Source organism: Brachyhypopomus gauderio, chromosome 10, assembly GCF_052324685.1.
Source record: "Brachyhypopomus gauderio isolate BG-103 chromosome 10, BGAUD_0.2, whole genome shotgun sequence".
Lineage (NCBI taxonomy): Eukaryota > Metazoa > Chordata > Actinopteri > Gymnotiformes > Hypopomidae > Brachyhypopomus > Brachyhypopomus gauderio.
In genome coordinates this window covers 15,239,858-15,251,209 of record NC_135220.1, presented here as the reverse complement: position 1 = coordinate 15,251,209, position 11,352 = coordinate 15,239,858, and the positions used below count along the sequence as shown (strand labels likewise).

The window sequence follows — 11,352 nt, the reverse complement described above, 5'->3', positions numbered from 1 at the left end:
GTTAGTTCACAATCCGACTGGTTGAGAAGTGTTCTAACCCTGCAGATATGTGTGATAACAGCACGGTATTCTCGTTCTATGTATCACTCCGCGGACGCGTTGTCAAGTAACGGCATGTACATTCACGATAACACACTCCCTCTCGTGTTCTATTGCTCAATTAGCTGTCAATCAAAAAGTTAGGCTGCCGTCAATATTGAATAAATCAGGGGTCGCCCACGTCATGAGTCGCCCGCGGGCTTGTTTTAAAAATAGCTCACTATAGCGCCATGCACCAAAGCGCTGCATCGTTTATGTTTTTGCTACTATTATAGATTGTCCGCGGTTGCTAGCGGTCTTCCCGCTTAGCAATTGACACTCGCACACGCAACTTTCGTTCGCCAACAACCCCCCCCCCCCCCCGGTAGCCCTCCGCAATAACTGGTATCCAAGAAGTAGCTCCCAGTTCCAAAAAGGTTGGAGACCCCTGCTGTACAGACTACTGGACTGTGAGGAGCAGCAGTAGATTCTGGTGTTCTTGTGCTGTATCTATTCTATGCAGCTATCCCACAGCTACAGTGGGAGATGCCACAGCTACAGTTGGAGATGCTGGAGATGCCACAGCTACTGTGGGAGATGCCACAGCTACTGTGGGAGATGGCACCGCTACTGTGGGAGATGCCACAGCTACAGTGGGAGATGCCACAGCTACAGTGGGAGATGCCACAGCTACAGTGGGAGATGCCACAGCTACAGTGGGAGATGGCACAGCTACAGTAGGAGATGCTGCAGCTACAGTGGGAGATGGCACAGCTACAGTGGGAGATGCTACAGCTACAGTGGGAGATGGCACAGCTACAGTGGGAGATGGCACAGCTACAGTAGGAGATGCTGCAGCTACAGTGGGAGATGCCACAGCTACAGTGGGAGATGCTACAGCTACAGTGGGAGATGCCACAGCTACAGTGGGAGATGCCACAGCTACAGTGGGAGATGCCACAGCTACAGTGGGAGATGCTACAGCTACAGTGTGAGATGCCACAGCTACAGTGGGAGATGGCACAGCTACAGTGGGAGATGGCACAGCATGGACAGACTCTGCAACAGTCCACCCCAGCTGTCCCCGTGGGCTCTGGACACACATGACAATAACACACCTACAACTATGACAGCATTACACCATCTGCACAACAAAATAGCAGAACTTGCAAACAGGAGATCAGGGTGGAGTACGTTCTTCTTAAGCACTACTTCGCCTCTGTCTCCATCAGTGTGGAGAAGCATCTTCCAGAAGCACCACCCCTCCTCTGTCTCCTGTGGCTTCCAGTCTCTTCAGAAGTAACAGCCAGGTGTAATTATCAGTGCACAATTTCACAGTTCTGGTTGAATAACTATCCCTTGGTTGATATCACCAAGGGAACAGATTTGAATAAGGGGGATTTTAATATGACTTGCACATATTGCACATTCAGTTTGAGAAACTCAAGACTCAATATTTTATTTGCAGACTTTTCAATACTACCCAGACTAATATTTGAGCAGATATATTGGCTATTGGATCTTCACTTTGAGCTGATCTGATGTCATGGGTTGTTGGTTTTCCTTTGCAGGACACACTCGATATGTCTCGCTCGGGTGGGCCATCCCGCAGGAATCTGCTTCAGCACCTTTGGGGTTTAATTATCCGCCACTTCTTGCACTTTCCTGAGTAGACACTATTAAGTTCACAGTCCTGAACAGATGTGAGAAATCAAATCCTATAGGTGACAAAACGAAGGTAATGTCCGCTGATTTTAGGAAGATTAAATCCATGTTTAGAAAAAGGGATCCAGCACAGTCTGTTGCGAATGTTTTGTAATGTGAAGAATTTACTGTGTTTGTAGATTCTTGGTCTTCTGCATCACACTCTAGATTGGCAGCCCTACCAAGGCCTGTCAGCAAACAGCAGCCAGTAACATGTTAGGGATTATATGATCAAGTGTTAGGGATTACATTACCAGGCATTATGGACTGTGTTACCAAGTGTTAGTGATTACATTACCAGGTTTTATGGACTGTGTTACCAAGTGTTAGGGATTACATTACCAAGTGTAAGAGATTACATCACCAGGTTTTAGTAATTACATTACCAGGTTTTATGGATTACATTACAGAGTGTAAGGGATTACAATACGAAGTGTAAGGGATTACATTACCAGGTTTTATGGATTACATTACAAAGTGTAAGGGATTACATTACCAGGTTTTAGGGAGTACATTACCAGGTGTAAGGGATTACAATACCAGGTGTTATGGATTACATTACCAGGTTTTATGGCTTACATTACCAGGTGTAAGCGATTACATTACCAGGTGTAAGGGATTACAATACCAGGTTTTAGTGATTACATTACCAAGTTTTATGGATTACATTACCAGGTTTTAGTGATTACATTACCAGGTGTTATGGATTACATTACCAGGTTTTAGGGATTACATTACCAGGTGTAAGGGATTACATTACCAGGTGTTGTGGATTACATTACCAGGTTTTAGGAATTACATTACCAGGTGTTGTGGATTACATTACCAGGTTTTAGGGATTACATTACCAGGTGTAAGGGATTACATTACCAGGTGTTGTGGATTACATTACCAGGTTTTAGGAATTACATTACCAGGTGTTGTGGATTACATTACCAGGTTTTAGGGATTACATTACCAGGTGTTATGGATTACATTACCAGGTTTTAGGAATTACATTACCAGGTGTAAGGGATTACGTTACCAGGTTTTAGTGATTACATTACCTGGTTTTAGTGATTACATTACCAGGTGTTATGGATTACATTACCAGGTGTAAGGGATTACATTACCAGGTGTTATGGATTACATTACAAGGTTTTGGTGATTACATTACCTGGTTTTAGTGATTACATTACCAGGTGTTAATGATTACATTACCAGGTTTTAGTGATTACATTACCAGGTTAATGTAAGATTGTTGTTAGAGAAAGACGGGTGAACATGGCCGACAACGTTATGACATGACAGGCAGCACCTTCCTTCTCTGTTTGAGCTCCTGCCACCTGGGCAACATTTCTGTTTACAAAACTATTTACAAAACAGATCTAAACTTTTATTTTCTCCACAAGCCATTAGGTTATTAAATAGGTCATTTATCAATACACTGTCCTGCCTGTAGGCAAGGCATGACACAAGTGTAAACGTATGGGTATGAGCATGGATATTGGAATATTTCTTTCAACCACATTTTTTTTTGTCCAACTCAGCCTGTCCAAGTAGAGTTAATTATGCATTATAATTCTTTAATAATATGATTGTAGAACTGCCACGACCATGTGCATGCCTAGAGCCTTTTTAAGGAAAAATATTTTTGTTTTATAATGGACGATTGTGTCTGATAAGATGAAAAAATTGTATGATCCACCTTCTCTGTCCTACACCTGCCCTGCTCTCCCCAAAGCTATTCTAAGAGAGCGCGCACACGCTACTGTGGAATGGTGGATCCAATACGTCAGCAGCCCCGTCGACAGGGGGGGACAACCGGGTCTGTTGTCCCGGGCCCTAGGGCCAGGGGGGCCCATCAAAGAGCCCAGCAATTTATTTTTTATTTAAAGTCTATAATTTTTAAATAATCTTGAAATCTTTCATTAATATAAAATTATGTACTCATAATAAGCTCAATGGCTCAAATATATATGTTTTTTTACCTATCTGCATATTTTCCATTAAGTGTATACACCCCCGCCTCCCACTGGAAAATGGTTTGATCCAGCACCGACTGTAGCCGGCCAGTATCCGCCCAACAGCGGGAAATACAGTGGTGCATAGTTAAAGTAAATACAGAAATTTGGAGCGCAGAAAAGAAAGGAAAAACATTTACCTGACGAATTTTAAAGTTGCATTGTGTTCCAGGTTTGAAAAGTGCTGGAATTTAGGGTAAAGTACTTGAAAATGCTTGAAATTGTAACTACTTCGTTTCACAACAAATAGCTGTCTGACTGAACAGTTCTCGTGAAGACGTTAAGACTGGGCGTTTTGAAAATAAACAACCATTAAATAATGTGATAAAAGCGAATTATTTCGAATCATTTCGAGTATATGTATAAATATTTAACTTAATTAAGTTTAACGTGCTGGAAAATATTGAAATGGACCTTTAAAGTGACGTTTAATTCCACCTTATAAAGGTATATGAACCCTACAAACATGACTTTGTTCATTGCGCTGAAGCGCGGCGCGCGCGAAGTTACAAAATTCGAGAGGTGTACGACCTCGCGAACCGACAGCGCGCGAGACTCTCGCGCACGGGCGGAGCCACTGCGATTACGTCATTTTCGCGCGAACCCTGGGGGGGGGGGGGGGGGGTACATGAATCTTTCTTGTCCCGGGCCCCAGCAAGACTGTCAACGGGCCTGTACGTCAGCCATATATATTGTATTTTTTGAGTGCCAGGTTCAGGTGCAAGAGTAAAGTCAAAATGATGTGACTTCATTGTCCACAGTAGGCTAACCAGATGCCCTAAAATCCAGTACAGTCCTGAGTTTTGAGTAGTTGTCCTGAATCCTGAACTTTACACCATTGTTCTTGAAAAGTAACTATCTATATTAATAGATACTATAAAAGCTAAGACAACTGCTTGTGTACTGTATCAAGTTACCAATATCAAAAATCTTAATTTTTCATTTATTGCTTAAACATCATTATATTTTACTTTGAATATAATTTCACTTGTAAACAAAGTGATACCATTTGGCTCAGAATTTAAGGAAGCTTTCTCAGATTTGTTGGTGAATTTCCTGTTACAGTGTTTACCATATCCTAAAAGTCAGATGTTCACGCATGTGGCACTGATAATCCAAAACAAGGTTAAAATGTTCATTTTACTGTTAAAAAGGGGAGGTGGGGGGTATAATTGGGTGAACTCCTTTAGAGCTCGGATCCTAGAATCGCTCCTGGCCATGAGTAGCCTAATTGCCAATGCTACAGTAAGAAACTTGTGCGCACGCTCCATTTAATAACATCCTTTTCGGGTAACTCTTCTGATATAAATGCGCGTTGTGCGATCGCACAGCACATCATTTCCAGTCATTGTGGGGTAAAACGGACAGGTGCCGTCAACTATCGATTCTCCCTTCTCTCCAGGCAGAGGTCATGTGACTCGAAGCTTCTGAGGGCGGACGGAATGCGTCCGACGGTCGGTACCGCAGCCACTGTTTGCACAGTGTGCGCTTCAGAAGATGAAGCGTATTAGTGGTGATATTACGCCAACGTTTTCCCGCAAAACAGGGACTGCATGCCGTTTGTCAACAAAACAAGACTCCTAAACTGAGACTTACGCGCCGTTCCGACAAAGACACCTGTTGAGGTTGATTGACTGCACAAACATAGTCTTCTCCCCCAAACTGCAGTATCAGGTAAATCTTGTTAACATATGTACTTATTATATAATATATGTAAATTGCTATTTTGAATGATAGTTACGGAATATATTAGTAATACAATTTTGTTTTAGATATTAGTGATCTAAAAAAGTAGCTAAAATGGCACAATCTCTTTGGTAATATTAAGGTAGATCAGATTAAATGTTAACATTTAATAAAATGTCGTGCAACTACAGCTTCTGAACTGTCTAGGCTATTATCTCGGATGCATCCAGTGAACAGATGCAAAGCACTTTGTAAGTCGCTCTGGATAAGAGCGTCTGCCAAATACCGTAAACGTAAATATGAATTCATTTAAATGCGACAAGATTAAATCTTAAATTTGAACATGCAGAATCATGTAATAATTCAGATACTCGGGTAGCGTTGTTTTCGTGTTCAGCTGCATTTCTATAAAAGTTTTCAATATTGCCTTTGATTATTGACAAATATTTTTAAATTATTTAAAATTGATCATGTCATTTTTGGAGTACACAGTGATTTTTATAGAAAGATAGATAATCTCTACAGTTTACCCGTGCGTTTTGGATACATTATTGACACTGAAGCTATAATTTATCTTGTCTAAAATATACGTTTAATTGCTTGAATCTGAATATCCAAACATACCAACAAACCTAACTCTGTATACCTCTGTCTCTCTGTCTCTGTCTCTCTCTCTCTCTCTCTCTCTCTCTCTCTCTCTCTCTCTTTCTCTCTCTTTCTCTTTCTTGCGCGAAATGAGCCAACATCTCGCCTATAGTAAGCATTTCTTTTCCCTCTTTTACCGTTCCCGTATGAAATACTAGTGATGAACATGTCCGATCAGAGCGGCCCGTTGGACGGGATGGCCAACGTCACGCTGCTGCCGTACTACGTCCATACTGCGGGCATGGCAGTTTGCTACGTCCTAGCCTACCTGCTCGTTCTGCTCATGTGTGTTGGGGGCAACGGGCTCGTGTGCACGGTGTTGTTGCGCAACCGGAACATGCGCTCCGTTACCAACCTCTTCATCCTCAACCTGGCCGTTAGCGATCTGCTGGTGGGCGTGTTCTGCGTGCCCACGACACTGATCGACAACCTTATCTCAGGTGAGTGGCTATGTGTCTGTCAAGATGTGTATCTGTCTGCATTTGCCTGTGTCTGTGCCTGTGTCTGTCTGTCTCACTGTTCTTTTTGTTTGTCTGTGTATGACTGTGTCCTTTTTTTATATAAATTTCCAATTGTGGCACTGTGTGTTTGTAATTTTAAATATTTACAGCATGTCCTCATAGTGCAGTGTGAGCACACCTGATCGTTAGCGTATTCGTGTGATGCTGTGTCACATTGTGGCTGGTGGGCTGTTCCTGCAGGTTGGCCCTTCAGCCAGAACGCCTGCACCCTCAACAACCTCGTCCAAGGCATGTCCGTCTCCGCCTCTGTCTTCACTCTGGTTGCCATAGCAGTGGACAGGTAATGATTTATTACAGCACTGATCACACACCATACATTTACTCTGAGCTGCCAGTTTATTAGCCATGACTAATAAATCGTCTAATTAACGATTGTTCTGTTTTGGTAATTAATGTTTTATGAGATTAGGTGACTGGTGGTCATTTGTCTTGTCTGCATAATTGCTGCGTGCTTTCAGTGGCCACTTTCCTGAATATGAAACATCATAAGAAACAAGAAATATTCACAGTGTCAGAACTTCAGTAATGCTGCTTTGTTGCAGAGAAACGCTGTAGGGTTGATTATGGTGGGGGGTTGCCCTGATGACGGCTCTGATGCTGGAATAAAGTCAAAACAGCATAATTCACGTTCAGCTCCTGCTCTGCTATTTCATATTAGTTCAGTATAATTCAGTAATATCAGTAACAACGACAAACATGCTTTTAATAATTTACTTTACATTTAAGGAATTTAGTAAACACTCTTACCCAGAGTGACTTACACAGTGCTTTGTCATCTGCTCACAGAATGCATCTAGATAGTATAGTAGATATGTCAGAATTCATCAAACCTTTGAACAAGAATACTTCTGAACTACAGGAATCAATGCCAAGACCTAAAAGTGCAAATAAACATATGCTCAATATTGAACCAATCACTTAATATCAGTATCAGCAATCAGATAATCAATAAATATCTCTGATTTCCTATGCACACCCAGTGTGAGCCTTACTGCCCCTAGGGGGGAGGGGCTGGTGTAATAAACCACTAAGAGGGTAATCACTGGAGACATTTACACCATAGAGATTATTTTCTAATACTTCAGTTTTGTCTGATATTCACCTGAATAATTACCATTGCTGCATACAGTGCCTTTTGATTTCACATATCTGTGCAGTTCACATATCTGTGCTTCTAACAAAGTTCTTATTGTGAACAGTAAGAGATCAGCCTGCCTTCACATTGTATGTGGAATTTTGATCTCTCATTGATAAGTAATAGGTAGACAAATCTGTTCCAGGTACACAAGTGGGTTACAGGTGCATGGGTCTGTTACAGGTACATGGGTCTGTTACAGGTGCGTAGGTCTGTTACAGGTGCATGGGTCTGTTACAGGTACATGGGTCTGTTACAGGTGCGTGGGTCTGTTACAGGTGCGTGGGTCTGTTACAGGTACATGGGTCTGTTACAGGTGCGTGGGTCTGTTACAGGTACATGGGTCTGTTACAGGTGCGTGGGTCTGTTACAGGTGCGTGGGTCTGTTACAGGTGTGTGGGTTTGTTACAGGTACATGGGTCTGTTACAGGTGCATGGGTCTGTTACAGGTACATGGGTCTGTTACAGGTGCGTGGGTCTGTTACAGGTGCGTGGGTCTGTTACAGGTACATGGGTCTGTTACAGGTGCATGGGTTTGTTACAGGTACATGGGTCTGTTACAGGTGCGTGGGTCTGTTACAGGTGCATGGGTCTGTTACAGGTGCGTGGGTCTGTTACAGGTACATGGGTCTGTTACAGGTACATGGGTCTGTTACAGGTGCATGGGTCTGTTACAGGTGCATGGGTCTGTTACAGGTGCATGGGTCTGTTACAGGTACATGGGTCTGTTACAGGTGCGTGGGTCTGTTACAGGTGCGTGGGTCTGTTACAGGTGCGTGGGTCTGTTACAGGTACATAGGTCTGTTACAGGTGCATGGGTCTGTTACAGGTACGTGGGTCTGTTACAGGTACATTGGCATCCTGTATCCGTTCCGACCCCGTCTCCGGCCCGTCTCTGCCCTCTTCTCCATCTTCTTCATCTGGCTGCTTGCCTTCGCCATCATCTTCCCGTCCGCCGCCACGCTGACGGTCATCCGCCTGGACGACACCTACATGGTGGAGGACAACCAGACGTACCCGCTGTTCGTGTGCTATGAGAACTGGCCCCACGCCGCCATGCGCCGCATCTACACCACGTTCATCTTCGTCCACGTCTACGTCGCCCCACTGGCCCTCATCAGCCTCATGTACGGCTGCATCGCCCTTAAGCTCTCGGGCAGCCTGCAGCCGAACAGCTCTTCCAGGGCCTGCAGGGGGCGCTCCAAGCGGCGGGTTAAGGTCATCAAAATGCTAACCACGGTGGCTGTGCTGTTCATGGTCTCCTGGCTGCCCCTCTGGAGTCTCATGCTGCTGACAGACTACCGGGAGCTCGACCGGCAGCAGATCGACTTCCTGAGCAGCTACCTGTTCCCGGTCGCCCACTGGCTGGCCTTCTTCAACAGCGGGGTCAACCCTGTCATCTACGGCTTCTTCAACGAGAACTTCCGCCGTGGGTTTCAGGCCGCCGTGGCCTGTCACTCCTGCAATCCGCTGCCGTCGTCCCTGCGGCTCAGACGCTTTATGGTGCTGCCGGCCAACAAGGTGTCTAATGGCAACGAGGGAGGAAGCAGTAGGTTGAAAGGAACGAGGGAGGAGCCAAGGGCCCAGGGGCCTCCAATTCACAGCATCCTCCTGGAGGACCTGAACAGGCTATCGCAGGTGAAGCGGGTGGGCGGGGCCTGGATGGAGTGACGCATGTGAGAGTGACCTTACTGAGGAGCCTGAGGCCCTGTGAGGGCTCGGTGGAACTGTGTGAGAGGGGAAGAGGTTGAACACGAGTCCCTCGCATATTGTGGAGGGGCGGGAGCGGGGGCGGGAGTGAGGGCAGGGGGCGGAGCTCTACTGCTGGGCTGAATAATGAGCTCCTGCTGCTAGTGTTTTTGAGCTTCTTCATTTCTGCCAGGGCGCTGAGCCCAAAAACGTCACGCACAAATAGAGCTTACGAACATCACACACACACACACAGAGTGCAAGAATCTTACACACTAACACATACACAGATCACAAAAACCTCACATACATACAGTGTACAAAAAGCGTACACAGACACACACAGAATACAAAAGCCAACTTATCAGCCTCACACTCATACAAACACAAAAACACACAAAAACAATCACACCTACCACAAAATATCACTCACACTCATCCCCCAAATCGCAGAGTACAGAAACTGACTGAGCCCAAAAACCTCAACACACAAATCTGTCACACACAAACACTACTTTGTGTTTCTACCATGTAGAGACCACAGACACCTTTGTGAATGGTAACTTCCAGTTTAACCACTGCACAACATCACACCACTGCACAGCGAGCACATTTTATAGAAGCTTCTACAAATTATCTGATTTCTGCATTTATAATTTTATATTTGGATAGAACGATGTTAAATGTTAAAATGGGTTGCATCTCCAAACAGCAGAAGAGAGCCGTAGTGATAGATGTAGCAATGCCAAGTGATGGTAACATCACGAACAAGGAACACAGAAAGCTTGAGAAAAACCAAGGGCTGAGAGAAGAGGTGGAAAAGAAGTGGAAGGTGAAGGCAACAGTGGTTCATGTGGTTATCGCAGCACTAGGGGCTGTGACCCCCAAACTGGAGGAACATCAGAGATCCTCCATTCAGAAGAGATCAGTGCTGAGAACATCTAAGATACAAAGACACGGCCTGGAGTGGGAATGAGAGAGGACATGTATATAACTATAAAGGATCTGGATTATAAATGCTACACACACTCATCCTGGAGTCCTGGATGTATTTGATAGAGGGCCCTTGTTTCAGAACAGGTCCACTGCTCCACAGCACAGAACTGGGGAACTTGCGTCCTAATCATCACGTCTGGACACAGTTAGCGTATTCACACCCATGTGCATCACTCACTGTGCACAGGTCCAGAATGTTCCAACCTACTTGAGGTCTGTTTCTACTGAGATCATACAAACTATGCACAGTTTAAACTCCTGTGTCAACAGCATGTGCACCTTAAAGCAGCAGATTTCAGATGTGCACACATGTTTACTGTGGCTTACAGGCGTATTTTTAGAAGGTACCCAATTAGAGTCTGGTACTGTGTGTTGGTCCTGTATGCATCTATGAATTATAGCAGTGTCACATGTCCAGGACACTGCTGAGCACAGAGCAGCTCCCCCACTGACAATATTACAGATTTAACTTCTTGCTGGAGGATCATGAAACGAAAATATGCCTGGATTAAAACTGGACCTTAGTTAGCAACTGATTGTCCACATGGTGGTTTTATAAAGCAGCCAGAGTGTACATAATTAACTGATCTGTGGTACCGTACAGATCTGTGGTACCGTATCCAGTTATACGTAATGTGTTATCTTTCTGTGTATCCACCTTCTTTTTTTACCTGTATATAAAATGTTGGTCTTGTTAAATGAATTCTTAAAAATGGTTGACAATTTTTAAATAACTGGTTAACTGATTGTTGTAAAATAGTACTTTTGCTCAGTAGAAGCGTGTTTAAAAACGTGTTTAGATCTATAACCAACTTATTGATTATGTATTTTGTTCTCTTATAAACGAAATATTAAAGTATTAAAATGTTCGGATTGTTAATCCTTAAAGAATGCCGTCTCCGGCTGTGAAGTATGCGTGGTATTTAAGAAGCATTTGTGCAGAATTTGTGCCTGG

The 11,352-nt window shown here is 44.0% G+C and overlaps 1 protein-coding gene across 1 annotated transcript; it reads left to right on the top strand.

Annotated features, from left to right (window-relative positions):
* The first annotated feature begins 4,815 nt into the window (after positions 1-4,815).
* On the top strand, positions 4,816-9,464 carry npffr1l1 (neuropeptide FF receptor 1 like 1). The gene is made up of 4 exons (XM_077019866.1): positions 4,816-5,399; positions 6,215-6,496; positions 6,758-6,857; positions 8,561-9,464. The coding sequence occupies exons 2-4, from the start codon at positions 6,217-6,219 to the stop codon at positions 9,381-9,383; spliced, it is 1,203 nt and encodes a 400-aa protein (XP_076875981.1). The 5' UTR covers positions 4,816-5,399; positions 6,215-6,216; the 3' UTR covers positions 9,384-9,464.
* The last annotated feature ends 1,888 nt before the right edge of the window (positions 9,465-11,352 follow it).

What these genes read in the sequence shown, in the direction of transcription:
- npffr1l1 (XM_077019866.1), top strand. Translation starts at nt 6,217, where the DNA reads ATGAACATGTCCGATCAGAGCGGCCCGTTGGACGGGATGGCCAACGTC. An exon ending in GATCGACAACCTTATCTCAG is followed by an intron (nt 6,497 to 6,757) that starts GTGAGTGGCTAT and finishes CTGTTCCTGCAG; the next exon opens with GTTGGCCCTTCAGCCAGAAC. An exon ending in GTTGCCATAGCAGTGGACAG is followed by an intron (nt 6,858 to 8,560) that starts GTAATGATTTAT and finishes GGTCTGTTACAG; the next exon opens with GTACATTGGCATCCTGTATC.